We start from the raw sequence: 26728 nt of genomic DNA on the forward strand, positions 1-26728 counted from the left end.
TTCTTGAACGCATAAAGTAATTCTTATGTATGTGAAAATATGTAAACAGATTTAACATTATTGGAAAGTAAAACTTACTGTTTGAAGACATTACTCTAAGGCAGTATAACTAAACTCCAGTCTCACATACGTCCTTATTAATGTTGTTGTGCTGAAGGAAAAAATCGTATTTGCAGTAGCTTGTATTTTCTTGTTTTATTGAGATTTTAGATGGAACAAATCAGTATTTAAAGCTGTCCTTTGAATTCAGGATAAAAAACTGTACTTCAGTATAATCCGCTCAAAATGTTTTCTGCGATCAACTTTGAAATTTTATTGCACACTGAACAAGCCTGCTTAGCCTGATTGGAGCCTTTTATTCTAATAAAAAAATCAGTATATTTTCTGTTGGCAAGGTCGTTGGAAGAATGTACAAAGGACTGTGAACAAGGAGATGGACCAGAGGAGAAACTACTAGATAAATCAAAAAATAAATTAAAATTCTTCTGCTACCTCCAGAATCCTGAGAAAGGAAATCAGCTTGTCTTCTACAATTCAATGTGATATTTAGGTACCACAGACTGACAAAGATATTTATTTTAGATATACTTCTTCCAAAAGAGGAAATGTAAGGAGCATCATTCTGTACAGATTTGAGTCTAATCATAAAGTAGAATATATTCATTGGACAGACAATCACTTATTGTCACTTATCATTCATGTTCTCATTCTTTACTGAATGCGTACATTAAATCCAGGACACTGTTGAATGAGTAAAACCCATTTGTGTGTTTGAGAGCTTGTTGGAGAATTTACCAGGAAGGGCTTTGGAGCTGTCTGTCATAGAGCCACCCAAAGAAATAACACTTCCTGCTCTTCTCTAATAAAGACGCATTACGGGCAATGATTCTACTGAGACGTGGGGGTGTTAAATACAATTTGTTTCCGGGATTCATTATTCTTGACTAATGACATCGTCATTAACCGAAACGGGGAGAATGAAGTATTGATCCGGGTTGTTTTTGGCGATAGGTAGTGTGTGCTGGGAGGTGATGAAGCCACTCTTCTTCCTTGCGGAAACGTGTGTCAGGAGTTATCGAAGGATCACTGCCGTGATTGCTCCCGTTAGTTCTCTCATGCGGGGCATTCTTAACATTAGGGGTAATTACGCAGAACAAAACGAGTCAACTCTTTGATGAAGAGGTTCGAGTGGGGCGCTGTATCAGAGGAGCCGGCAGAGATTAATCTACCCTGGAAGCAGAAAGGAGAAAACAATGTATGAATGTGCTGTAGAGCCTTCAGATATCACAGTGTATAGTTATTAAGCAGCTCTCGTGTGATAATAATAAGATCACTTTATTGGCCCTATACAATTTCTTGCATTAGGAATTTGTCTTTTTGCAGACCCCAGCTTGCTCTCCATGAGACACACAGACAGGGAGAGAAGCTTGGGGTCAGAGCGCAGGGTCAGCCATTTATACGGCACCCCTGGAGCAGCTGGTGTTAAGGGCCTTGCTCAGGGGCCCATAGGAGTAGGATTCCTCTGCCGGCTGTGGGATTTGAACCAGCAACCTTCCAGCCACAGGCGCAGATCCTGAGCCGCAGTGCCACCGCTCTGCTCTATCACGGTTGCATTGTATTTTTTTATTGAACGGTTAGCCATTGTAGGTTGAGAACCGGAAGAAACAAGGGAAATGCTGTGTCTGCACTAGTAGAAGGCAGCCACACACTTGTCTGAGGCTGTCGTCGTATGTGACCTGTTGCAGCACACCGCTGGCAAACGCTGTGAAATACAATTTAATCTCTTGAATGAATGAAGTTTTAAGGTTACTAGCAGCAAGACTACATAAAGGTGAATGATAAAACTGAAAGCCTTCATTGCTTTATCATTCACCTTTATGTAGTCTCACTGCTACACAACTGTACAGTTGTGTCAATAACTGGTGTTTACACGCTGGTTTCTGGAGGTTTCTTTTCTGTTCCACTTGGCAGCTGTTTCAATGCAGACTGCACAGCAAGGTTTTGCCAGACTGACCTTGAAATTAATTGTGATCTAAATATTTTAGTTTCATGTCAGCACGGTATTAACGTTTACAGTCACCTGAATCGCTTCCGGCACAAACAGAATAAGTGGGCTGTGTTTCGTTGAGTGTTGTCGTTTGCTCGTTTGCTGCACAGTAAGGTTTGGGCAGTGATGTCGAGAGCCACACATTCCTGTGTTAGCCTTCTTGTTCTTTGGAACTGGTCCTTGTATATAAGAGATGAGAGCTGAAAGCAAAACAACAAAAAAAGAATGTACAGTTTATTAAGAAGCTGCATAGAATTACTATTCATTACTATTCACAGAGGTAGGGAACACTCTAGCACATTAATGTAAAAGGTCTTTTTATCAGTGTCTAAAAGGAAAATGCAATTTATTCCACATGCAGCCTGCCAAAGAGCAGAATTCAACAAAGACCAAATAATAAGTAAATATGACATTACCAGCTGCATAATACGCAGGTGGGTTATTTGATTTATTAATAGTGTAGGTGGGAAGATGAATCGATTAAAAGAAAAAAGAAAACCTTCACCTGATCGTAAGTAAAAAGCGTTACATAACACTAATGCAATCAAAATAATTCTGATTAATCCCTAAATAGGGCTGTTTTTTGTTTGAATTTATTTGAAACCCACTACATTAAAAAAAATGTTAGAAATGAAGATTTTAGGAACCGCCTAACACATTTGGTAGTTAGAAGTTAATTGATCCAAGGATCACATCCAGCTCTTGGATGAAACGGGTATCGGCTTTCAATGATATACAACATGGCTGGGCAGCGAGCGGTCTGTTACTTCCTCAACCCTTGGCGAGGTACAAGGTAGATTTCAAAGTTTATTATTTCAAGCTCGGGACATACTGTAACTGTACCTTTTACTGTTTTTTTTGCCTTATGAAACTATTGAGAAAAACAAGAATGTTGTTTGTGTCCTAGATTTGCCAGCAGCCGCGGAGTCTGGGTGTTTTTGTTGTTGCGGCTTTGCTAAACAAGTCTTGGTTGCAGACTTGTGGCTCTGCAGAGAACTGATGCAGCACATTAGGTATCTGCTCATGTACAGATTTAGAATTTTCCTTTAGTTTTTACACTGGCGTGCGCCATCTTTCTGTTGCGAGAGAGACTCTCTCAGATTACCCAAGACGGTATACGGCAGCAGTGTGTATTAACCTGCAGGAATCACATTTGTCCTTTTCACATATTTCTAGGGGCTTTGCAAACAAGCTCATCACACTTCACAAAAAAGATCAGTCTTTAAGCCCCACATCTTGAGCTTCAGAAAGTGCCTTTCTTTAATATCAAAATCTTTTTTGAAATCAAGTGTCAACTACCTTTCTTCTCATTGACTAAAGAAAAAAACACGGGTCAGGCCAGCAAAGTTTGCTTTCCCGAATATTCCTGCAGTAAATCTAGAAGCAAAAAACCAGCAGTTTAGCTTGGCGCGTTCAGCGGTTCACAGGCCTTCGAAGCTTTGCGTTCCACACTGCAGCTGCCACTTTCCCATTCTAATCATGTTTCCCTCGTTTGTTCTCCAAATGATGGAGACTTTTGCGGATGGGCCAAATTAGTATCTTGGCACCTTTCGGGCAGTTTGAAAAACCGCGTTTGATGTCGGTACCTCTCTGCCTGCGCATGCCGCGGTTCCATTCATGTCGGGCGTCCTGGTGTCAAGGCCAAGCAGCCCAGCGCGGGGAGTGCCCATCCAGCTTGGCGGGAGGAGGTTTTGCTGTCGGGCATGCCATTGATGCTGCCCACATATGTTGCACTTCAGTGACTGTGGTGAGGCATAGTCGACGCTCTGTGCCACATACCTTAGGATTTTCAAATGGGAGCTCTTTGGAGCACAGTCCTGCTGTGTGGCCAGTGGCCAGCATGTCAGAAGTATGCATCTGAATGTGTCATACACCAGGCGATGAAGATTAGGATCTGTTTAATAAAGCCCTTTGAGGTGATCAGAGATCAGCAGTGTGTCAAGCTCTCAAGGATGATTTTTGAGTCTTGCTTGAAGGTGTGTTTGAAAAATCTGTGTCGGACTTTCAGGACTTTTTTTTTGTCTAAGAGTCTGAACAATAGCATATCTTTTTTGTTAAGTGGGATGAAAGTTCATTTGTATGCAGCTCACAGATGCTGAAAGGCACAAACAGAAGGAGCAGTATATAGAGGATTAAACTGACAAAGGGGCAGGTTTGAATAAAACATATCTATGTAAAACTGTCTTGTCATTTTTATGGACAGCAGGTAACCTACTTAATTGTAATGTTTGGGATTATAGGAAACATTGATGAACTGTTATTCCTCTGTCTTTTTGAAGGCCTCTAATGCAGGCATGCATGATCGTTACTGTGTTAAATTGACAGCTGAGAGCACAGTATTAGCATGGACCGAGTCATTTCTCAGCTCCAGGCAGATATGATAAACTAAGCCAAAAGTGAATCAAAATAACTTCCTGAAGTTATTTCCTTCCTACATGAGAATTAAATTGTCCAGAATGATACGGTTCAAACATCTTGCCATCAGCTTGAGGCTCATTATCTTCCTATATTGCCATTATGCTACAAGTCTAAAAATCTGGGGACATTGGCCTTTGCAATTACATGGGGATCTTTTAGTTGTTGTTTTTTTGCTTGTGGCGGAGTTGTGTGCAGTCTGTAAAAAGGGGTTTTGTTGGATGGCTTAGTGCATCCCAGGAGAGAGTGTAACAGGGTTAAGTGGCCACAACGTTCTCTTACCATATAGTGTTGTAATTGGCAAAAGACTATTTGGTTTTATGCTCTGTAGTTGGACTCAGGTATTAAACTTTAATGTACCGCTGTATGAAAACAGACTCTATTGTGTCTCCTCTAGAAGTGGGGCATTTTAAAAGTAAAGACCAAATTGAAAGAAGAGAGTAACTCTCCCAGGTTCATGGCTATGAAAATGAAGTGTGAACCTGTAATATGCTTACAGCAGGGACCTAGTCACTGTAGTAAATTGAAAAGAAATATCTCAGCAATTCATGCGAGTATGGATTTCTCCGTCAGGTTTATATGCATCGCTAATCCCTGGAGTAACATGAAAAGCAGTGAAATGCTCATAGCCAGTGGGTTTAACAGCAAATCATCCTCATCCTGCTTCCTCATATCAGTTTTCAGCAACGCCTTCTGTGTTCAGAACAATGTCAGCATGTTTTCAAAGACCCTGCGGAGAGCTCAGAAACCCAAATAGGAAATTGATACTACCTCCAACAACTTCCTGCAGTTTCCTGCAGTTTTCAGTGAACCACAGCCATCCCAAACGAAGGTTAAGAAAACTCATGGGGTGAGGCTGCTCTTCTGTTGTTTCTGATTAAACGTATTTAAATACATCTGTTGTAAAACACAAGTGTCAGATCACACCTTGCCTTTTTTTTTTACGTTTAACAAGAGAATTGCTATTATGTGCATAAAGATATACTGTAGTAGTTTTCTAATAATATGGTTATAGTTGAGTATTTCAGCTGAGGAATGCAGACTTAAGTGTGGTTTTGAATTATTGCGCTGTTTAATCTACGGTACAATGTTTCAGTGTAGCAAAAGAGAAGAAGAGGCCAAATCCAGAAGGATTTAGTGGTTTCCTCTAAATTGACCCCTTATTAAGCACTGGGATGTAGAGGTACATTTTAATGAAGCTGCGTGTTGAGTTCTCTGCACAATTTGATTAATCTGCCTACATTTTCCAGAATTCTATTTAAACGAATCTGCATTTATGTGATACTCCTTGCATTTTTTTGTAATAGACTTACGTATACTGTTTGTGTGTGTATTGCTTTTGATTGTGCTTTTGATTTAATCTGCTTTGTAATTTAGAAACCTCCACGACTTTCATGTGTGCACGATCATCTTTCTAAAAGGATCAGTCTGGCAGCATGTTTTAAGATGTCAGCTTCATTATTTTTAGAGTTTATTAAAACACTTAAGAATTGCTGTGTTTAATATGCAATCTTTTTCTTACTTTCTTTCGATTCACTTCATTAGTTACAGAAGTAATTGCAAATCCTATTTTTTCTCCCATCTCTTTCTTCTTGGTTCAATATTGCGTTTTATTTTTATCCAACATAAACCTACAAAGAATCATTTTATTGTATGAATACACTGAGATTTTGCTTTTAATATTGATTGCCAATTTTCTTATATGGATATCCGTCTGTTCTCCTCTGTTAATCACACAGCTGGGGGTTAATGGGTTTTCATTAATGCTCCAGTTTCCTTTATGCTTTTGTTCTTTTGGCAGTAAACAGTGGATAGCACTGAAAACTGCTCAAGAGTATCCATGGTTCTGCAATGCTTCATTTTGGGACTGAGGAATGAAATGCAAAGTTTACAGCAAAGAGAGTAAAATGAACTGTCTGAATTTTATTTCCATGGAAGCTGTAGAGTGTGGCCTAAAGGAACCCATTCCCTATATTTAAGATGGATGGAATGCCGGGTTCTGTCTGATGTGTGGAATTCCTTCCTGCTAAAATAATATGTTTGGATTAGAACAGCTTGCAGTAAGCTGTGCTGTTTCTTTTTTATGTCTGTAAGTTTTTGTACTTCATGAGATGTTGACCATCTTTGACTATTTTTGGCATATCCATATATTCTTTGCAGTTGATGTCATCTGTATGTCGTTTGTATAATTCTACATTTGAAAATGGTTTTGTAAAAAACTGTAATTTTAGAAAATAGACTGATCTTGGTTTAAAGACTGGGAGAGCCACCTGATGAGTCAGTTATGGGTTCAAGTTGGAATATTTATACATGAAGTCGATACGCCGTATTTACCACAAGAGTCAATATTTTTGGAAGTGTGCCGTGCTAGTTTGTATAGTTTAAACAGCAACGGCTTCTGTGCAAATTCTGTACAAAAAGTTTAAGGCGTTTAATTGAAAGGGGAGGGTTCTACACTGTGAGATCTGTCAGGTCCTGTACATTTGCACATGGGGTGGCTAGTAGCTTAACCCTTACTAATTGTATAACTTGCTAAGACAGGCAACTTTTGCAATCATCAGCTCGGTGCTTTAAACATGTAAGCTTTTCTGTTAACAATTTTGAATGAATGCATTGGGTCTTTCTTTATAACTGTGAAAGCTGAGCTGGAAAGTGCTTACTCTGTTACATGTCACACGTTTATTCTTGAACCAGAAGCAAGTGTGGTAGCAACAGCTTTGCAACAGTTAGTTAAGTGCCAGCATAATTCTGCATTTGCATCTTTAGTCTGTTAGCCCATAATGAAGCTGACTTACAGCTGATAATATGTCATGGGAGTGGGGGGTGGCAGCCTACACAGTATATAACAGGTTTGACGAGAGTATGTGGATGCAGCCTGCAAAAATCACTGTGCTTTTGTCTTCGTACGCTTGAATGCATCATTATGCTGTATATATATATAATGCATATACAAATGCTGTGTGTTCTTGAAAGTGTTTAATTATCCTGAGATCCTAACATCAAAGGATAAACAAGGAACCTCGGCACGTTTCTAGCCGAAGGCACCAAGACTAGTTTAGAGCAACCGTCTTCAGTTCTGGCAGTTAAAATTTAGGGGCTGAGAGGTACAGTGTACCTCTCACAGAGCCGTTAACTTTTGACCGTTCCAACAAAAGTTGCAGAGATCAGTAAACCTTAGTATTTTGCAAACAGCTGGTTCTGTGAAACTCGGGAGTGCTGTGAGTTTGTGTGTTTTCTGGGCTGTCCCCAGGGACTGGGTAATAAGCTTTCTTTGTCTCCTGTTACCGTGACTACATGCCTCTTGTTAGATGTTGAAAAATGTTTTGAAATGAATGCAATAAAGACAGCACACTTTAACACATGGGTTTTTTGCCCTGAGCAGTAAAAGCAAATAAAATCTATCATGCTGTGTTATCTTTTATCAGCATATAATATTTAAAGCAAATCTAACAGTAGGTTTTTAATATAGAGAATTAATTATTATACGTTGGGGGATTTTAAGAAATGATGTAAGTGCATTTTCTTTTAAAAATGTCTGCATCTGTGTGTGGCTGAAGGAGGTTTTAATAAAGCGGGCTTCGGAGTTCTTTAAAGAGCAGTACTTTAAAGTATTTTGGAGTCAAGCACGAGACAAACTTTTAAAATCTGGTCACCTTTTAGAATAAAATGGTAATTAAAAATGTAATGCACGTGTTGGAACTTCAGATTAATTTTGTATTTAATCCTAATGATATTGCACCTTTTTGTAACCTGCTTAGTCATTTTATTTGGCTAGCCTCCTCAAAATGTTTTATTTCCGATGGTATTCCAGCTTTTGCAAATGTAAATGTGAATTTTGGTTAGGGTTGTATCTATAAAGCGTATGTGGAACTTCCAGAAAAAAATAAGCCATTTATTTTCAGCGGAATAAGTCGCAGTACTATTTTTACAAAGTTGTAAGTTGTGGCTTGCTGTTCTTGTTTTAGCATATGTGCCCATCGGCCTGGGTTTCGGAAATCCTTTTTTTATGCTAATCAGATGCAGTGTGGTAGTACAAGATTTCATATGCGGTCAGGGCTGGCACATCGATTCTGCATTCTCTTCTTGCAAGCTTACAATTAAACTGGGAGTGAAAATAATAACTTTTAATCTAAATTTAAAGTGGCAGAAACATGCTCGGTATACATGGTGTAGCTTGCTCTTCTAAAAAAAAAGATGAATCACATTTTCAGGAATAAATGCACATTCTTAAACAAGTTTGGTTAAGTATGTTTAACTCCAATATACAGTTTTGAAGGCGCTTCCCTGACTTTTCATGTGCTGTTTTAAGTACTGCTCTTATTGAGCTCTTTTTGTTTGACTTGTCTTCTTGGTTTATAAGTACTACATTCGCTGGAAGTGTTATGGTTGACGTTATTGATTCGGCAGACACATTTATCCAAAGTGATTCATATTTGTGCACATTTATTGTACAGTGTTTGTACCAGAGCCCTAATCTCTGCGCCTCATTTTGCAGCTTTGTTTTTATTTAACTTTGAAGGCTGGAGACTTTTACTTAAAATCACAGCACCTCCTTACTTAACATTTGTACAGCTTGGAGCAAACCTGAAAGCAATATCTTTCTGTTGCATTTGAGCGCTGTTAACAAGTTCTTGCGGTATTTAGCATCTAATAATGAGAGACTGGCTGAGTGAGAAAAAAATCCGTGGAGAAGTTCAAAGGAAAGGCAATTTAAAAGGCTATTTGATGCCTTTTTCACAACTGTCTTAAAAGAAACAATTAGGAATGGTGTGAAATACCACTGCCTATAGGAATATTTAAATCTGTGTCCTAACTGAACTGTTTTTTAAATATTTATCCCCACATCTCTGATTTTAGAAGTGATAGTTTAAAGAAGGAAAAGGCTTAAAACCGTCACGATCAGTTCTGATGTAGTAATTTATTTTTTAGTGTAAATGGTGGTCAGGCAAATGAGCAGGGATGATCAGGAAGCCTGCGTAAAAAGAAAAGGCTCTGCTGTTCTGTACTGCGATGGTTGAAGTGTAATGTTAATCTTAAAAAAAAAAAAATTCATCTAGAAAACCATATTGCATTTTTGTAATGAAGTCTGCAGTAAAATGTTTTAATCGCTTTTACCGTTTCTTTCATCAGGTCTGGTAACAACTACTTCAAGGAAATTGGATCGAGAGCAGCAAGCGGAACATATTCTTGAAGTAAGGTCCTTTTTAGTTCTTGTGCTAAATCTTGCCCACTTTATGGTCGGGTTTTCTGTAGATTTCAGGGCTTCCTGGATAACGGTTTTTGTAACTTTGTAAAACTGATTTTTTTATTTATATTGAAGTTTTTGTGAATGATTCATCTTCATTTCTCTGATTGAAATCATGATATTTAGTTGTTTGGGTTATGTACCCAGGAGCCGGACACTCGGCGGGTTTAAAGTTGATTCAGAGAGAGTAAAGGAACAATTGAGGGATTTCGATTCTTGAGAAGGAAACGTTTAGATTCTTGAAACGTGGGAGTTTAGTATTCTGTTGTTTTTTTTCTTGATTATCGATCTGACAATTGAACTTTTGGGGAAATTTTCCAGGAGAGGGGATGAAATGGCGAGGTTAAATTACATTGTGTCTGCTTGTTAAATACTTTTATTGTTGTAAGAAACAAGAATCTTCATGGTCCAATTAACTATTTGTTTTAAAAGTTTGAAAAGGACCATGAAGCCTGTTATTTTTTTATATTATTTGTGCAGACGTGAATTTTAATTTCCTTTATAAAACGGGTACCTACTTCAGTTTGCTCAATGCCAGCATATGCTGTTTTTAATAAGCTAATAATGCAAAATATTATATATCATACTACCGACCAGCTTAATACACAATCAACAAAATGCGCTGCAGGCCTCTAAACTGTGGTTGGAAAACTGGTTTCCCTTTTAGAAATGAGTGGTTATCTAAAGAAGTGCAAAACATATACAAGCAATCTAGTCTTGCATTTATTTGTTTAAGCCTATGTAAAATATGTTTCTGGGGAGGAATATTTGAAAATCTTGTTTAAACTAACATTAGCCTCCTTCCAGGAATTACCGGTGATTTCAATGTAAAAAGCACATTGCTACATTTTTAGAAGTGTTTTCCATCCACAAAAAAGGTGGAACTTTTAAGTCCTTTTACTAGAAGAGCTGTGCAACAGGAGAGGATGTTTGGTGGCCAGATGAGTCAACTTGAGAGTATGCTTGTGTTTCGTATGTCACATTCTACACAGACTAAAGTTTACTTTCTGAACTTATGCAAACAGTTGAAACCATTGAAAATACAGTTGAAAGTAAAATGCCAAATATATAGTGAACCAAAACACTGAGTCTGCATATTATGCATTTTCTTGCCTAAATCAATTCCCTGGCACACATTTTTTTCGGGAAAGAAAATATAGTTAGCATTCCAAGAATAATGGCAACATGTCTTGGCAGGAAATTTGAATTTGAAATAAGTCTGAAAATGAACATTGTGCTTAATTGTACTGCACTGCTCGGGCGAAGCTCACGTTTTGAGCTTAAACGTGGAGAAAAGATGCACTTAAAAAAAAATCAGGCAGTTAGAAATAGAAAGGCACTGTCTATTTAGAGAACCCACAGTGCATAATATGCAGGTGCTGTGCCACTATTACAGGACAAACTCCTTTATATATCCGAGAGCTTTGCTAAATTGAAGTCAACCTTCTTTGTTCTTTTAAATATGTTCAAGACCTTAGATAGCCTTCCTTCAGCCGCCTGATGTTTAATTCGAGTAAATGTAAAGTCAATTTCTTGAACTTTGGAAAAGACAGCAGACTTGAGCCTTCCTTAGAGTAAAACTGCTTGTAATCTGGAAGATCGGGGGATTCACACTTGTTTTTGTAAGTGCCTTTTTTATGTTGTACTCATGCCGAAGGGAGGAAGTTGAACCAAAATGGAGTCCACAAAAACGCCATTTCCGACTTCCTTCTGGGAATGTGTTGCTATGCAACCACTGGGACAAGTTTAACATTGCAAAGTATATTACCAAATAAAGGAAAATTAAGTACTGGAATGCAAGGATGGAACCCAGTGTTTTTTTGTTGTATGGTAACGAAGGCAAAGCCTTATTTTTGTATACTTCTACTTTCTTGTACTGTGCATCAAAATGGAGCTTCTGAACTTTATTTTTATCCTCTGATGTTCAGAAAATATAATAGTAGGCTGTTATTTGAAGATGTTTATTTTTAACTTACGATATTTAAGAACACGATCATGATGGTATCTTGTGTCAGATTTGACTGTTCAATAACAAGTGTTTTATTGTCTCTAAGTTTACATTGTAAAACCATCTTATTTAAGTGTAGTCAATTTCTATTAGATTTTCACAGCTTATGACTCAGGAATTGCTCAGGGGAAGAGTTTCAGGAATGGGGAAAAATGCTGGATGTCACTACTGTTGGCATGAGAGCTAACTTTTAGTGTGGAGATTGCCATGCACATTATTTTGACATTGTATCCTCACCATTATTCAACAAAAGTTGAAAATAAAATATTAGCATAAAAACTTCACAACCTGTTCCCTTGGCAGTCATAACAGTTTGGGGGCAAATTACATTACTATCAGAAATATGTTGCTATAAAGATATTGCTGCACTGCAATCAGTCCAGACAGCAACCAGATGCATTCCTGGAATGTTCTCCGCTGACAGGTTACAGAACTGAGCGTTTTTAGTCTCGCACCCGGGCGATTACAACTGGACCTGATCTGAAATTCTCAAAGGCCGTGACGCTTAATCAGGGGGGACTTCTGTAGGATCAACAGTGAATGCCAGAACTAGAAGAGACAAGGGGGTGCTTCGTGAAAGTGCATTTCAAGCCGAAAACCGGAGACAGCTGTTTAATTGAAGGATTGTGAGAGGCTGGAACGAGGTACCCAGCCATGTTACTGAAGCGGACACCCTGTTTTCTTTAAAGAAGCTCGATCAAGTAGTAGATACCTTGAATCAAGTAGTCACTCACTACCAAATGTATTCTCGTGAGGCAATTGTCTGGGAGGTAAATGGCATTGTTTATTACTTAGTGAAAACCAGTAACTTTGGGGAAGCGGCAGTAAGCTCCGAGTATTGGACTGGCACTATCACGGCCATCTCCAACACAGAGGAGAGGTTGGGAATGTTTACTACTTCCGAGTGCTCATCCGCCTGGACCCCCTCCTGTACACCTTCTGGGGAAACTGCACGTCCTAATGATGCAGCCAGAGATCTCATGTTTACAGCAGCGATGAGCAGTGGTGTCCTTCCTTTCCTACAGTGTGTTCTGACACAACACGATGAGTGCATTTAGTTTGGGCATAAATAGGGAATATAAACAGAACTCCAGTTCTTTTTATGAAAGTTACAGTCAGAATGTTACTTTTAAAATCGGCTGGCTGGCTGAGTGAGATAAGTTGTGTCTCTTGCTTGGCTTCTGGAACTCCTATTTACTTATCAATCTTAAGAGGATCCACACAGCTCCTGCGGGGCTGTGCCAGCAAGCCGTGATAGTTACACACCTAGAGTGATGCTAACAGGGACACTTTGTGCACACAGTGTTCAACAGTGTTATTGTGTAGCATTTGCAGATTTGCGCTGGCGGCTATATTATTGCATGACTATGGTGTGCTTAATGTTGTACTGCACCAAGATCTGGCCCACATCATGAAAGGTGCTGTTAACATTTCTAGGCTTGCAGAATTCCCCAGTGACTAGGATGCTTAAATTCTCAGGGTTTAATTTGATTCCCAGCTTCCTGCTGAATGACGTTTTTCAACACCTGCTGTTGTGTATGTTCAGGTTAAGTAAAGATGTGGCTGAAGTCTCAGATATCTATGTGCTTGTACTGTTTTCTAGTGGATTTCCACAGTGAGATGGAATTGAATTCTCTGTGGAAAGCTTATGTGGACAAATGAGTTCATCCTCAAATTTCACACTGAAGGCCCTGTTAGATGCATAGGCTGTAATGTATGGGTAACGGCAAATTTTCATATAAAATGGCAGATTAGAATGATAGGTTATCACAATAGCACTAGAGTCTACCTCATCTGAATGATGCGCGCGTGCTGAACTGCTGTGCGTAAAGCTTCTTGCTCATTTTATATCCCAATAAGTCTGAGGAGCTGATTCCCTCATTTTTGGAGATGTCTGAGATTTTAATGAGCAGTTTGTCTCAGTGTAATGATACATGAAATACAATCCATTTCCAATACGAAATGACTATACTTTGTATAAAATTCCTGTCATATCTCCATTTGCAGTTATGCAGTTAGTAATTACCTCTGGGAGAAGCCTCTGTCAGGTAGTGCTTATCATGTCTGTCTGTTGTTACAGTCCATTATATACAGTATGTGCTGAGAGGCATGAGAAATCAGACAAACACTACTGGTTACATTAGTCATTTTCTACCGCCTCTTAATATACTGTATATTTGTTAAATATTGAGAAAAGTATTGGTAAAATTCCAATATTTAGAAAATATATTATGAATTTAAAATATGTAGTCTGAAATAATTTCTACATTAGTATGTGAATAAAATTGGTTGTGCTAATTTAGAGGACACTTTCTATTTTCTCATTACAGATTTTTTCTCTCCACGCTAGAACTTTTTTCATCATAAAATGAATACTGTTTTCCCAACAAGTCCAGAAATAACATTTGAGAGTTTGCAAGCATCTGTAATCACTACAGTAGTCGTTTGTCTCCCTTTAGATTATGATCCTTGGTTGTCAAAATATTCTGGAGATATTGAAGTAAAACCCTTGTCTTTGTTTAATGACTGTTTCTGATCGTTGGCTACCTTTCCCCATCGCGACAGAGCTGTCTAATGGAGGTTTCCCTGTTGGAGGTCCGCATTTTTCTCAAAGACACGTAGGCGGATCAATATGCATGCACTTCCCTTTGGTTACAAAAGCCCGTCTTCACTCTTATACATATATGAGACGCCCCACTGCACCCCTGTAAAGAGAATCGTAATCTAGAAGTCGCCCTGTCACGTTTAATTAGTCAGGTGTTAGCAGCTCTGGAGCAGCCTTGGTTTGTTCCAAAACAGCACCACAGAATGGTGTTAATCACAGCCTGTGCCAAATGGTGTGGAGCTATCTGACTAATTGTGTTTGTAGAAATACTGACCAGATGGTGCGAAAAGCTACTTGATTTCTCTCTTGGTTTTTTTCCTCTCTTTTTAAGCCTTACAGTGCAGGGAAACAGAAATAGGTAACAGACAGTAATACAAAAATAAAGACATTTACAAAACTTTTTTTTAAAATATATATATATAGTGATTCGTTGTGGTGCACCAGTAACTTGCTATTAGCTTTATGTTCAACAGACCATTTGTATGCATGGTATTTTGCTTTAAAAGCCATGATATATTCTGACATTATTCAGAAATGTATTTGAATTGGCGAGACAATTAAATGTATGTGTAGGATTAACTTAGATGGATCGAACATAACAGAAAAGCAATATGATTGCTTTATTAGACTTTTAAAAAATAGGGTGTTCATATTGAGTAGAAATCCTTTCAGCGACTCGAGAAAGGCAGGAGAATGCATCTTGTATCACTTAGTCTGAGAAAGCTTTTGAACAGCTGATAAGATGGATCCAAAGGACATTTGGAATTTCTAATGGCGTAACAACCATTCCATTAGCTTTGAACTTCCTGATGAGATGGATCAAGACATTTCCAAATCTGTTATCTTAAACTTTTTCCAGTGGCCTGTAAGGAGGTTTTGGATTTCTGTATTCCCATGGGTTAATATTTTTATTATTGATTGTCTGCTTACATGTGCAGTCATGATAAAAATTATTTACATGCTAAACAAAGTACAATGCTATTAAATAGAACACTGTGTAAATGTAAGACGTATTGAGCGAAATGGTGATTGATGTGTTTTTTTTAAGAAATACAAAGTTCCTCTGAATCAAAAAGTTGAGAGTAAAACAACTGTCAGGTGTGGGATGAATAGGAGGTGAAATGACATTTCTTATATATAGTCACACTTCTATGAAAACATGTATTCTCGTATGTAAAAGTGTTGGTTTGTGGATAAACAAAACACCACAGCCAGCACCAAACCAAACTATATCATATCACAGCATTTTTTTAAATGTTGTATGTCTGTCTTTGGCATATTGCTAAGCTTGTAGTCTTCTGAGCATTCTACTAATGCACTATTAAATTATTCCCTGTGTTATCTCTGTCTGGATTTCTTGGAGAACAGTCCTGAATTGGTCTAAGTTTGTAATAGCCTCTTTGTTCTTTTCAGCTTCTGTGTAATCCCAGGTGGCTTCAATGGAGTTTATGTCTGGACGTTTTGGTGGCTGTTCTAGTAATTTTAGAGCTCCAGCTGTTCCTTTTGTTGGCAAATAGTGCCTTTCTGTTTTGGCCGTGTGTCTCGGATCATTGCCTTGCTGAGGAGGGGAAACCTCTGTGAGGCCAGAAGGGATCAGTATGACATTAGAGAACTTATTCTTACTTTTCTGTTGTCAAGAGTTCTGTTAATTCCCACAGGTTTTCCAGACTCCCCACACCACATGTTAACCACCTCCATATTTCACTCTAGGTTTCAGAGGCACTGCGTGACACTCACTCTCTGCAGCTTCGCACACGCAGACCTCATTGGCGTCCATAAAATTCAGATTCCTGCTCAGTGGCTTGGAGCGCTTCTCAAGCTTTTGATTATCTCATTCTTGTCACAGAAGGCAAATTCATAGTTTTTGTTGTAACATTTTTTTTGCTGGCGATCTTCGATGTTTTAACTGTTCCTCGGGTTCCTCTAAGACCTCTTCCGTGGTGCTTCAATAATAAGAGTTTTACAGTTCCAGCTTTCATCAATGTTAGCATTCACACCTGTATGCCGCTTTGTCCACTTGTAGGTGTGATACTGTTTTTGTATATTTTGCAAACTGAGTGACTTTACAAAGTGTCTTTTTTTGTTGTCATAGAGTTTCAGTTGTCTTCTTGATGTTTTCCTGTCTTGGGTCTTGATCAAACCCAGTATCGCCTTAGCTCCTTTAAACCCACAACATACCTGTTCAGAATATCTAGGGCTTCTCAGCTGCATATTCCATGTGGAGTCCTTTAAGGGTTATCGTGCCTTCTGGATTCTGAAGGTGATGATGAAAGACAGGTCTTCCGATTGTCACATGTCTGTATTGCGCTGCCTCACCCTCAGGGAGGGCTGGCTGGGCTGAAGACGGCTCCTTTGGGGAGTCATTGTTCTGGCTCCACGGCTCATTCCTTGACCTCATTGGCCAGCCATTCCCCAGCTGCAACAGTGATATAGAATTTGACCAATTTATTCAGTATTTAAAATGTTATGATTCTTCTAGCGCCTTTGTTTGTCATTTTTATGCAGTCTTATGAAATGATTCATTATCTTGTTTGGTAATGGGGAAAAAATGGGATTTAGTAAAATATTACCCTAACTTGAACCTCTTTCACAGTGGGAGTCCCCATGACCTGTAAAGCGCTTTGAGTGGAGTGTCCAGAAAGGCGCTATAAAAGTGTAAGCAATAAAATGGTATCGTAACGTTCACTGTCGCTCTTTCTCTTGTTTCTCATTGTCACAGGTCACAATCCTTGATAACGGCATTCCTCCGAAATCCACTGTGGTGAGAGTGGTGGTGAAAGTGTTGGATGAAAATGACAACAAACCCCAGTTCCTGGAGAAGATCTACAAGATCAAACTCCCAGAGCGCGAGAAGCCCGACCGGGAGAGATCTGTCCAGAGGGAACCCGTGTACAGGGTGATCGCGGCCGATAAGGACGAGGGCCCCAACGCGGAAATATCCTACAGCATCGAGGAAGGCGACGAGCAGGGCAAGTTCTTCATTGAGCCCAAAACTGGGCTGGTGTCCTCCAAGAAGTTTTCTTCAGCTGGAGACTATGACATTCTTACGGTACGTTACCCAGCCTAGAAGGCTGTATATTTGTGTTCATTGGCTTGTATGCTTTCTCATGAGTTGTAAAAGCATGTCGTACGTTTCCTTCTCTTAAAGGCGTCTTTGGTTCGTTGTTCTATATTCCAGCCTAGACCAAGATGTGCGACTGGGAGCCCTTTAATACCTGATATCTCCGTAATCGCGTCTCATGTCATTAATGATACAAGGTCGCAGTTCGATGTCCGAATTAAAGGCCTCTATGCCGTTACAGATTAAAGCTGTGGACAACGGCCGTCCCCAGAAGTCCTCCACCTGCCGGCTGCATGTGGAGTGGATCCCCAAACCCCCGCCGTCCGCGGAGCCCCTGGCCTTCGATGAGCCGTTTTTTTCGTTCTCCGTAATGGAGAGCGATCCCATCGCGCACATGGTTGGCGTTATAACATATGAGCCCCCTGACATTCCTCTTTGGTTTGACATCACCGGTAAGAAAGGAGTCGCTAAGCACGGGGCCCGGTTTACTTATGCCAGAGTGCTGATTTTCCCTTGAACTCGGAGCAAGAGGGGAAATTCCCATTGCTTAGTAGATTGTCTTTTATGATAAACATTAGGGCATGAATCCCTCATAAATCTCAAGATGTGAGGTGATCTCTGGTTTGACCCCTTTATTGCTCTCTTTGCATGATGTGATACATAACTTTTCTTGTGCAGTTAATATCTTTTGCTGTTATAACTTGCCTTCTCTTCCTCTTCCTAACAAGCCTGCCCTTGACTGACATGTTTCTCTGTGTGTTTTTTTCCGCTTTCCAATTTCCTTTCCTTTCTTTTGGATTGTGTTTGGGATGTACAAGGAGGGAAACAGGCTAAAGAAGTGTTTTACATCATTCAGATGGCTTGTGACCTGAACTGTACAGCAGAAGGTATCTGCTGAGATCTCATAATTTACAGCCATTGTATCTTTTGAGATCTTGTCTGTTGCTTTGTGACACTTTGTAGTTTTCCTTCAAGGTGCACTGTATCTTTAACTTTTCCACAAACTAAAAAAAGGCGAAAACTAAAGCACTAACTCCTGCATAAATCTTATTTTCCATTCCTCTGTAGTGTCTATGCAGCATGTAACATACACCTGCTTTTGCAGAAGTAAATATTTATTTTAGCTATACATTATGGCCTAATTTGGTTATATCCTATCTTTAAAGTGCTTCAAGTGCATTTCTTTTCCTTTTTTAGAAGCATGCACATAAAATAATAGTTAATGGTTAATAAAGTTTGGCAAAGTTTGTGTTATATACGTTTTTCTATAGTATACTTCTCTTAAAGGTGTCCTGACTATTTTTACATTGAATTTTCTGGTGCAGTTGCACCCAGAGCTGCGACACATCTGTATTTTCTGTACCTACATGCTACGAAATGACTCTAAGCTTGTGTCAATTATCATTACATAAACCAGGTGGCAACTATGACAGCCGGTTTGATGTGGGCAAGGGCAGTGGAACCATCATTGTTGCTAGACCCCTTGATGCAGAACAGAAATCAAATTACAACCTGACAGTAGAGGCAACAGATGGAACCAAATCTATCAGCACCCAGGTAATTGAATTGCTAATGAAATGTTTATGGAAAATAGACTTCGTAGCAGATCCTTCTTTTGATATTAATGTCATGAGGTGGGGTACATGTGTTGTAGTGCACTTACAATGGTTTAGGAGAAAGGGTATTATCTTGTAAGCCATTTAAAGGAGGTGTTATCATTTTTCCATTATCGTGTATCGTTGTAAGCACTTTGTCTTTCATGAGAATATGGGAAGTGGTCTTGTGCAGTAGTATTGTAAAAGGTTTTACTATTTTTTAAAATGTATTTGTAGCTGTACTTGGCAATACAAACCTTGATTACTTTTCAGTAATGATGGAGAACTTGTACTTCTAAAACTTAGAAGACATGACTTCACACAGCTTTATGTAATAACAGATAATGTAAGTGTAAGCGTCACCCCATTTCTTTGAATCTGCACTTGAATCCTGATTTTACTTTGCTACAGTGTGTTTCACACATGAAAATGTGAGCTTTTGAATTCTGCTGTTTCAACAATGTCTCTCTCACTAAAAGAAAGGGTCTTCAGCATATCATACTTATTGTCTTGTTCGAAGCAGGTGTGTTTTGTTCCGAGTCCTAGTCAGCTGTGGAAACTCATTTAGGGGTTGTCAACACCTTTAAATAATCATAAAATGGGCTTACGATCAGAATAAGACCCTGGGTCAGCAACTCCGAAGAGAGATTTTAAAAAAATCTGTCGATTTAAATGTTTATTTTGCCCTTCTCCCTCTAATCATCTGCGTTTCCTTTAGTGATTACTTAATATGCTTAAGTAATCACATGCATATTTTTTTCAGTACAAATAGTTCATTTTGAACGAGTTTTGATAATACAATTGTCTGTGATCTTTCTTTTTATTACTTCATCACACAAGAAAGTCACTCAGTATCACATTTCTTTATTATATAAAAGGGAAAAGCGGATGAAACTTTATTAAATGTTAAAGTGAAGTTTTGTTAAATCTGATTTCCATTTAAATAAGCATGTATTTAGCCAAGCCCTTCTTTTCTTGCAATGTTTCATGTGCAATATGAATTTTAATTCAGCATTTGACAGCTAGCGGACACTATGGCTGATTATTCTATGGAATTCCCTGGCAGAACTATCTGAACAGCTCATTCCTTGGATTGGCCATGTCATGAAGCCTTAATGCTGTTTGTCAAGGTTTTCAGCTGCTGCTGTTGCCTGACAAGGTTACGTCCATGAGGCATTGCGCGGATAGTGGGTTATTCTTTCCCTGATTGGGAGTATGTGGACTCCCTGGGCTTGAACAGGCTTGACCTTCTCCAGGAGATCACACAGGTCATCAAGTGGAGTCTGGGGGAGTCAGCGCACCCCTGGAGCTTTGTGTGTCCGGTCCAGTACAAGATAGCCAATATGATTAGATTGGCTGTGGATTGAGCATTACATGACTTTAAGTATTATCTCATTCACAGGGAGTACGTGTCAAACATGGGGAAACAAGCTTAGCTGTATGTGTGCTGGATTTGAAGGAATTTGTACCTGCTGTCTTTCCACATTAGGAGCTCTATCTTTTTCTTAATACTTTTGAACTATTAGATGATGTTGGTTGTATGCTCTGGAAAGGAATATAATATCACTGCAACACAATGTAGTTTGCTGGTGGATATTACATTAGATTGATTGCAAGTCTTTCACAAAGTCTTTTATTCCTTTGTTTTGTTTTCCGTGCCTGCGAAGACAGATGTGTTGATTCAATATTTATCCATTTAACCTGACTGATTAGGTTGAACAGCTGCTGTTGCAGAGTGTTCATTCACAGTTCTGCTTTATCTGAACTCTTCTGAAATTTGCCTTTTCGGATGCATTCTGCCTACTATAGTTTAGTGGTAAGTGGTTCCACTTGATGAGTCATGTTTTTTTGTTTCCTTAATTAAAAAAAAAATAGTAAATTAAAATACCCCTACCCTTTAAAGGACCATAAATCAATACACAGTACATTTGGTTTTTTTTTCATTTTGATTGGTATTGTGAGCTATCACAGGAAGTGTCCCAAATGTTTGTCTCTTTACCTAACAGGTGTTTATCAGAGTAATTGATACAAATAACCATCGGCCGGAATTTTCCCAACCAAAATACGAAGTCAGCATTTCAGAGGACACAGTGCCGGATACAGAGATTTTGCAGATCAGCGCAACTGACAAAGATGAGAAGAACAAGTTGATCTACACACTTCAAAGCAGCACAGATCCCTTCAGCCTGAAGAAGTTTCGCCTGGATCCAGGAACAGGCATACTGTACACCGCTGAGAAACTGGACCATGAGACCATGCACAAACATGTCCTAACCGTGATGGTAAGTTGTGAAATAGTATGTTTTTTCCTTCCCCACTTCTGTAAAACAATTAGATGTTTAAATTGAGCATAGCTTTCCTGACTGAACTGGATCTCTGTTGTCAGAGCACATTGATCTTTTCGTACTTCTTTCAGTTCTACCTTTCAAATCCATCGGAGCTTGTCTTTGGTTTTTCCTTTTCTGCTGGAGAATTCTGTCATGTTTATTGATGTGTAGCAGTGACGCACAGAATAGTCGGTAACAAAAAAAAATACCTGATATGTTGCATGTTACGTCTCCTATTTAGATGTGATGATCCTCCTCCCCCATCCCCTCCCTTAGAGCTTTGTAACTTTGTGTTTTTGCCTTCAGGTTCGGGATCAGGACGTTCCTGTGAAGCGCAACCTTGTCAGAGTTATCATCGACGTGGAAGACGCCAATGACCACGCTCCCTGGTTTACGAGCTCCCCATACAAAGGCCGTGTGTATGAATCGGCCGCAGTGGGATCTGCGGTGCTGCAGGTCACAGCGCTGGACAAAGACCAGGGAGAAAACGCGGAGATTGTTTACAGCATAGAGTCAGGTTGGTCTTGAATTTGGCCAGAAGTTCATCAAACAAAACGTGTGCCTCTATAGAGCCTTTAAAGAGTTTGAGAAGCATATGTACATCATGAATTACAGAATGACACTAATGTCACTTGTGACAAAGGTCGGCCAAAAGGCGTCTGGGTTTAGCGTCCCACATGTGTCAGTTATGAATGGTTTATTGGAAATGTAGTGTGAAGTATGAGTCAGAAAATGCAGTGAAGCACTGTAGTCCCTTTTCATCTAATTGTCTGTAGGAGTTCATGGGAAATAGCATCTTATTTTCCCACCATTGTTGTTTAAGATAAATGACAGCATTAGGGGGTGGATAGCATAGTTGATGGCAGTGCTGTTTTATAGAATGCGCATTTTTAAGATATTTGAAATGACTAAAGCTAATTGAAGTAAAACAGCTAGAGAACAACTGTCTTTCCGAAGCTGACAGGATTGGAATACCAAACAGCTGAAGGGGGGTGGTAGTTGATTAGTTTCAGGACCCGGCAGTGTAAAAAGCTGTTAATTACTTCTGTATTGAAGAAACGATAAGGAACTAAATTCTGTGCAATTACACAATTATAGCAAGAGTAAATCTGTTGCAATTGTCACTCAGAAATTAGAATTATGCTAATGAAAGCTGTTAGTTTTGGCTTTGTGCATAATCTCTTCATGGTTGTAATTTAATTTGTAAGCATCAGGCCACATAAATTACACAGCGTTATTAATGTAGAGATGCATGGTTATTCAAAAGAAAAACAGGCATTGATTTTCATAAGGTAATAGCTCTTTTTTCTTACAGGAAATGTTGCAAATTCGTTTGCTATCGATCCCCTTCTTGGCACTATTACAGTAGCAAAGGAGCTTGATCAGAGCAGTAAGGATCAGTTTGAGCTCACAGTGAAAGCAACAGATAAAGGCCATCCTCCGCTAAGTGTGGTGACACCTGTTCACATTTCTGTCACCATCTCGGATAATGCAAAACCCAGGTTTGCTAAAAAGGAGTTCTCTGCAGAAGTCGGCGAAAGTGCTCTGGTCGGGAGCTTTGTTGGCTTAGTTTCAGCATCAAGTCAGTCGTCTGTTTTTTATGAAATCAAGGACGGGAATCTCGAAGGAGCATTTGACATTAATCCGAACTCCGGCGTTGTCATCACGCAAAAAACACTTGACTATGAGACTGTGCCTTCATACAAGTTGACAGTTCAGGGCACAAACATGGCTGGGCTGTCAAACAATGCTACCCTCCTGATTCATCTCCGAGATGAGAATGACAACGCTCCGGTCTTCACGCAAGCAGAATTCTTAGGGATGATAAGCGAAGCTGCTCCAGTGAACAGCGTCGTTTTAACGAGAGAGAACTCACCGCTTGTAATCCGAGCCATAGATGCTGACAGAGAAACAAATGCTATGCTGGTTTATCAAATTGTTGAACCATCTGCCCATAGCTATTTTGCTATTGATTCCAGCACGGGAGCTATTCGTCTTATAACAAGCCTGGATTATGAGCAGAATAGTATTTTCCATTTCACAGTGCAGGTCCATGATATGGGAGCCCCTTACTTATTTGCTGAGACCGCAGCCAATGTTACAATTCAAGTTGTTGATGTTAATGACTGCTCTCCACTGTTTAGTAAAGAAATGTATGAAACATCTGTTTTGCTCCCAACGTACAAAGGAGTGAAAGTTATTGCACTAAACGCTACAGATGCTGATTCTGGACCAAATTCAAAAATGATTTTCTCCATCTCAGATGGCAACATAGGAGAAAAATTTAAGATTGACTCAAATTTGGGTGTCATTTCTATTCAGAACACTTCCCACTTGCGAAGCAGGTATGAGCTGACTGTTAGAGTCTCTGATGGAAAATTTGCAAGCACGGCGTCTGTAAAAATAAACGTGAGAGAAAATAAGGAAAGTGGTTTCAAGTTTACACAGAGCTCATACACTGCTTCAGTTCAGGAGAACTCCTTGGAACCCAAAAGTATTGCTGTTATTGCATCAGTAGGCCACCAAATAAATGAGCCGCTGTTTTATACGATTCTAAATCCAGACAGAAGGTTTAAAATTGGCCGTACCTCTGGGGTCCTGTCCACCACGGGCATACCCTTTGATCGTGAAGAGCAAGATGTCTACGAGATAGTTGTGGAAGTGACCAAGGAGCAGAGGTCGGCTGGACTTGCTCACGTGCTCGTGAAGGTCACGGTGGAGGATGAGAACGACAACAAACCCAAGTTCGTTAATTTGCCCTACTACGCTCTAGTGCAGATGGACGCTGAGGCCGGCCATGTGATTAGGCAGGTGACGGCGGTAGATGAAGATATTGGCAGAAACGGCGAAGTTCACTACCACCTGAAAGAACATCACGAGTACTTTCAGATAAGTCCTGAGGGGGAGATCACGCTGAAGAAGCCCATTGAGCAGGAAACTCTGACCACCGAGTATGTCATTGCTGTTGTGGCCAAAGATGGAGGAGAACCAGCCCTTTCCGCAGTGGTTGAAGTACCAATTACAATAGTTAACAAGGCCATGCCGGTGTTTGAAAAACCGTTTTACAACATTGAAATTCCAGAGAATATTCAGCGGCATTCTCCAGTGGCACACGTGCAGGCAAGCAGCTTGGAAGGGCCTCGGATAGTGTACAGCATCACAGAAGGAGACCCCTTCAGGCAGTTCTCGATAAACTTCAACACCGGAGTCATACACGTAATTGCTCCGCTGGATTTTGAAACACACCCTGCCTACAAATTAAATGTGCGAGCAACGGACTCTTTAACTGGGGCGCACTCTGAAGTTTTTGTGGACATTATCTTGGAAGATGTCAATGATAACCCTCCCATGTTTAAAGAGAAGTCGTACAACGTTAGGCTTTCAGAAGCCTCTGTAATTGGCACGTCGGTGCTGCAGGTATTTGCTACAGACTCAGATTCTGGTAGCAACAAAGTCATTTCATACCAGTTATTAGAAGATGGAAAGAACTCCGATTACTTCAGCATAGATCGTGAGAGTGGGGTTATAGTGACCGCCAGAATGTTGGACCATGAGAGACGAGTGCAGCACAACCTGCTAGTGAGGGCTGTGGACGGTGGCGTGCCCGCCCTGACTAGCGATGTACCTGTAACAGTGCACATCACCGACCTGAATGATAACCCTCCAGTCTTCACTCAGCAGCTTTACGAGGCAGCTGTCAGCCAGCTTGCCTCCCGCGGGCATTTCGTAACACATGTGCAGGCGTCGGACGCCGACAGCTCGGACGCCGGGAAGCTCGAATATGCCATCCTCGCGGGAAACGAAAACCAGAATTTCGACATAGACAGGAAAAGCGGAGTCATTGCCATTTCCAACCACCGCAAGCAGAAGATGGAGGCCTCTTACAACCTGAACGTCTCGGTGTCGGATGGTGTGTTTCGGAGTTCGGCTCAGGTCAAGGTTACGGTTATTGGAGCAAACTTTCACAGTCCTTCTTTCAATCAGATTGATTACGTGGTGGAACTTTCTGAGAACTCCCCTGTTGGAACACTGGTTGCCGAAGCCACGGCAACAGACGAGGATTCCGGTACTTATGGACACATCACCTATTACATTGTGAACGACTTTGCCAGGGACAAATTCTCTGTCAATGAGGATGGGCAGATTTTCACACTTGAGAGCCTGGATCGTGAGAACACAGCAGAGAAGGTGATCGCAATCAGTCTAATGGCAAAAGATGGAGGTGGAAAGGTGGGGTTTTGTACTGTTAATGTCATTCTTACTGACGTCAATGACAATGCCCCACAGTTCAGAGCAGCGGAGTACAGGGTCAACGTAGCATCGGATGTCCCAAGGGGGACTACAGTCGTTAAAATTGCAGCATCAGATGCGGATGAAGGAAGCAACGCTGATATTGCTTATACCATTGAAGCAGACCTGGAAAATGTAGAAGAAAATTTTGAAATTCATCCTTTCAGCGGTATAATCGTTACCAAAGAAAGCTTAATTGGACTTGAAAATGATCTCTATGCTTTTTATGTGAGGGCAAAGGATGCTGGGAACCCTCCAAGGGAATCTATTATCCCAGTGTATATCCGAATTCTTGCCCCCGAAGAGCCAGTGCCCAAATTTGTGGAGCCACACTACAGATTTGCAATCTCTGAAAACCTCGCTGTTGGATCAGAGATTGATGTCATTCAGGCAGAGAGTGAACAGCCTGTGTTTTATAGCCTTGCGAAAGGGAATACTCCAGAGAGTAACCAAGGTGAGATCTTTGTCATTGACGGGGACAGTGGGAGGCTGAAACTCGAAAAGAACCTTGATCACGAAACTACAAAATGGTACCAGCTTACACTGCTAGCGCAGAGTAACCACGGAGGTAATGAAGTTGTGTCCACTGTAGAAATAAATATTCAAGTAAAGGATGTCAATGATAATAGCCCTCAGTTTGAGTCTAACCCATATAAGGCATTTGTAGTGGAGAACTCACCTGGGGGAACTCAGGTGATTCAAGTGAGAGCAAATGATGTGGACTCTGGAACTAATGGCCAGGTTATGTACAGCCTGGATCAGAACCAAGAAATGGAGGAGATCCTGGAGCTGTTTGCCATCAACAGCGAGACCGGATGGATTACGACACTCAAAGAGCTCGACCATGAGAAGCAGAGCAAGTACTCTGTGGCTGTGGTGGCTTCTGATCGAGGAGAGAAGGTGCAGCTGACCGCCAGCACCAAGGTAGAGGTGACTGTCGCCGACGTGAACGACAATCCCCCACGCTTCACCGCGGAGATCTACAAGGGAACTGTCAGCGAGGACGACCCCCCACCGAGCGGAGTCATCGCCATCCTCAGCACCACTGACGCCGACTCGGAAGAAATCAACCAACAAGTCAGCTACTACATTACAGGTAATCATTGTCGTGAGATTCTGCACCCAGGCATCAGGG

At 40.3% G+C, this 26728-nt stretch overlaps 1 protein-coding gene across 2 annotated transcripts in view; it reads left to right on the forward strand.

Annotated features, from left to right (window-relative positions):
* Positions 1-26728, forward strand: part of fat1a (FAT atypical cadherin 1a) — a 74053-nt gene that overhangs the window by 27181 nt on the left and 20144 nt on the right. For both annotated transcript variants that reach the window (XM_088915854.1, XM_088915863.1), the window contains exons 4-10: positions 9593-9654; positions 17040-17369; positions 17623-17833; positions 18799-18938; positions 20983-21258; positions 21610-21820; positions 22619-26689. In XM_088915854.1, coding sequence (XP_088771980.1) covers positions 9593-9654; positions 17040-17369; positions 17623-17833; positions 18799-18938; positions 20983-21258; positions 21610-21820; positions 22619-26689 — 5301 coding nt within the window. The remainder of the gene's footprint in view (positions 1-9592; positions 9655-17039; positions 17370-17622; positions 17834-18798; positions 18939-20982; positions 21259-21609; positions 21821-22618; positions 26690-26728) is intronic.

This window comes from Atractosteus spatula, chromosome 1 (assembly GCF_055471065.1).
Source record: "Atractosteus spatula isolate fAtrSpa1 chromosome 1, fAtrSpa1.hap1, whole genome shotgun sequence".
Classification (NCBI taxonomy): domain Eukaryota; kingdom Metazoa; phylum Chordata; class Actinopteri; order Semionotiformes; family Lepisosteidae; genus Atractosteus; species Atractosteus spatula.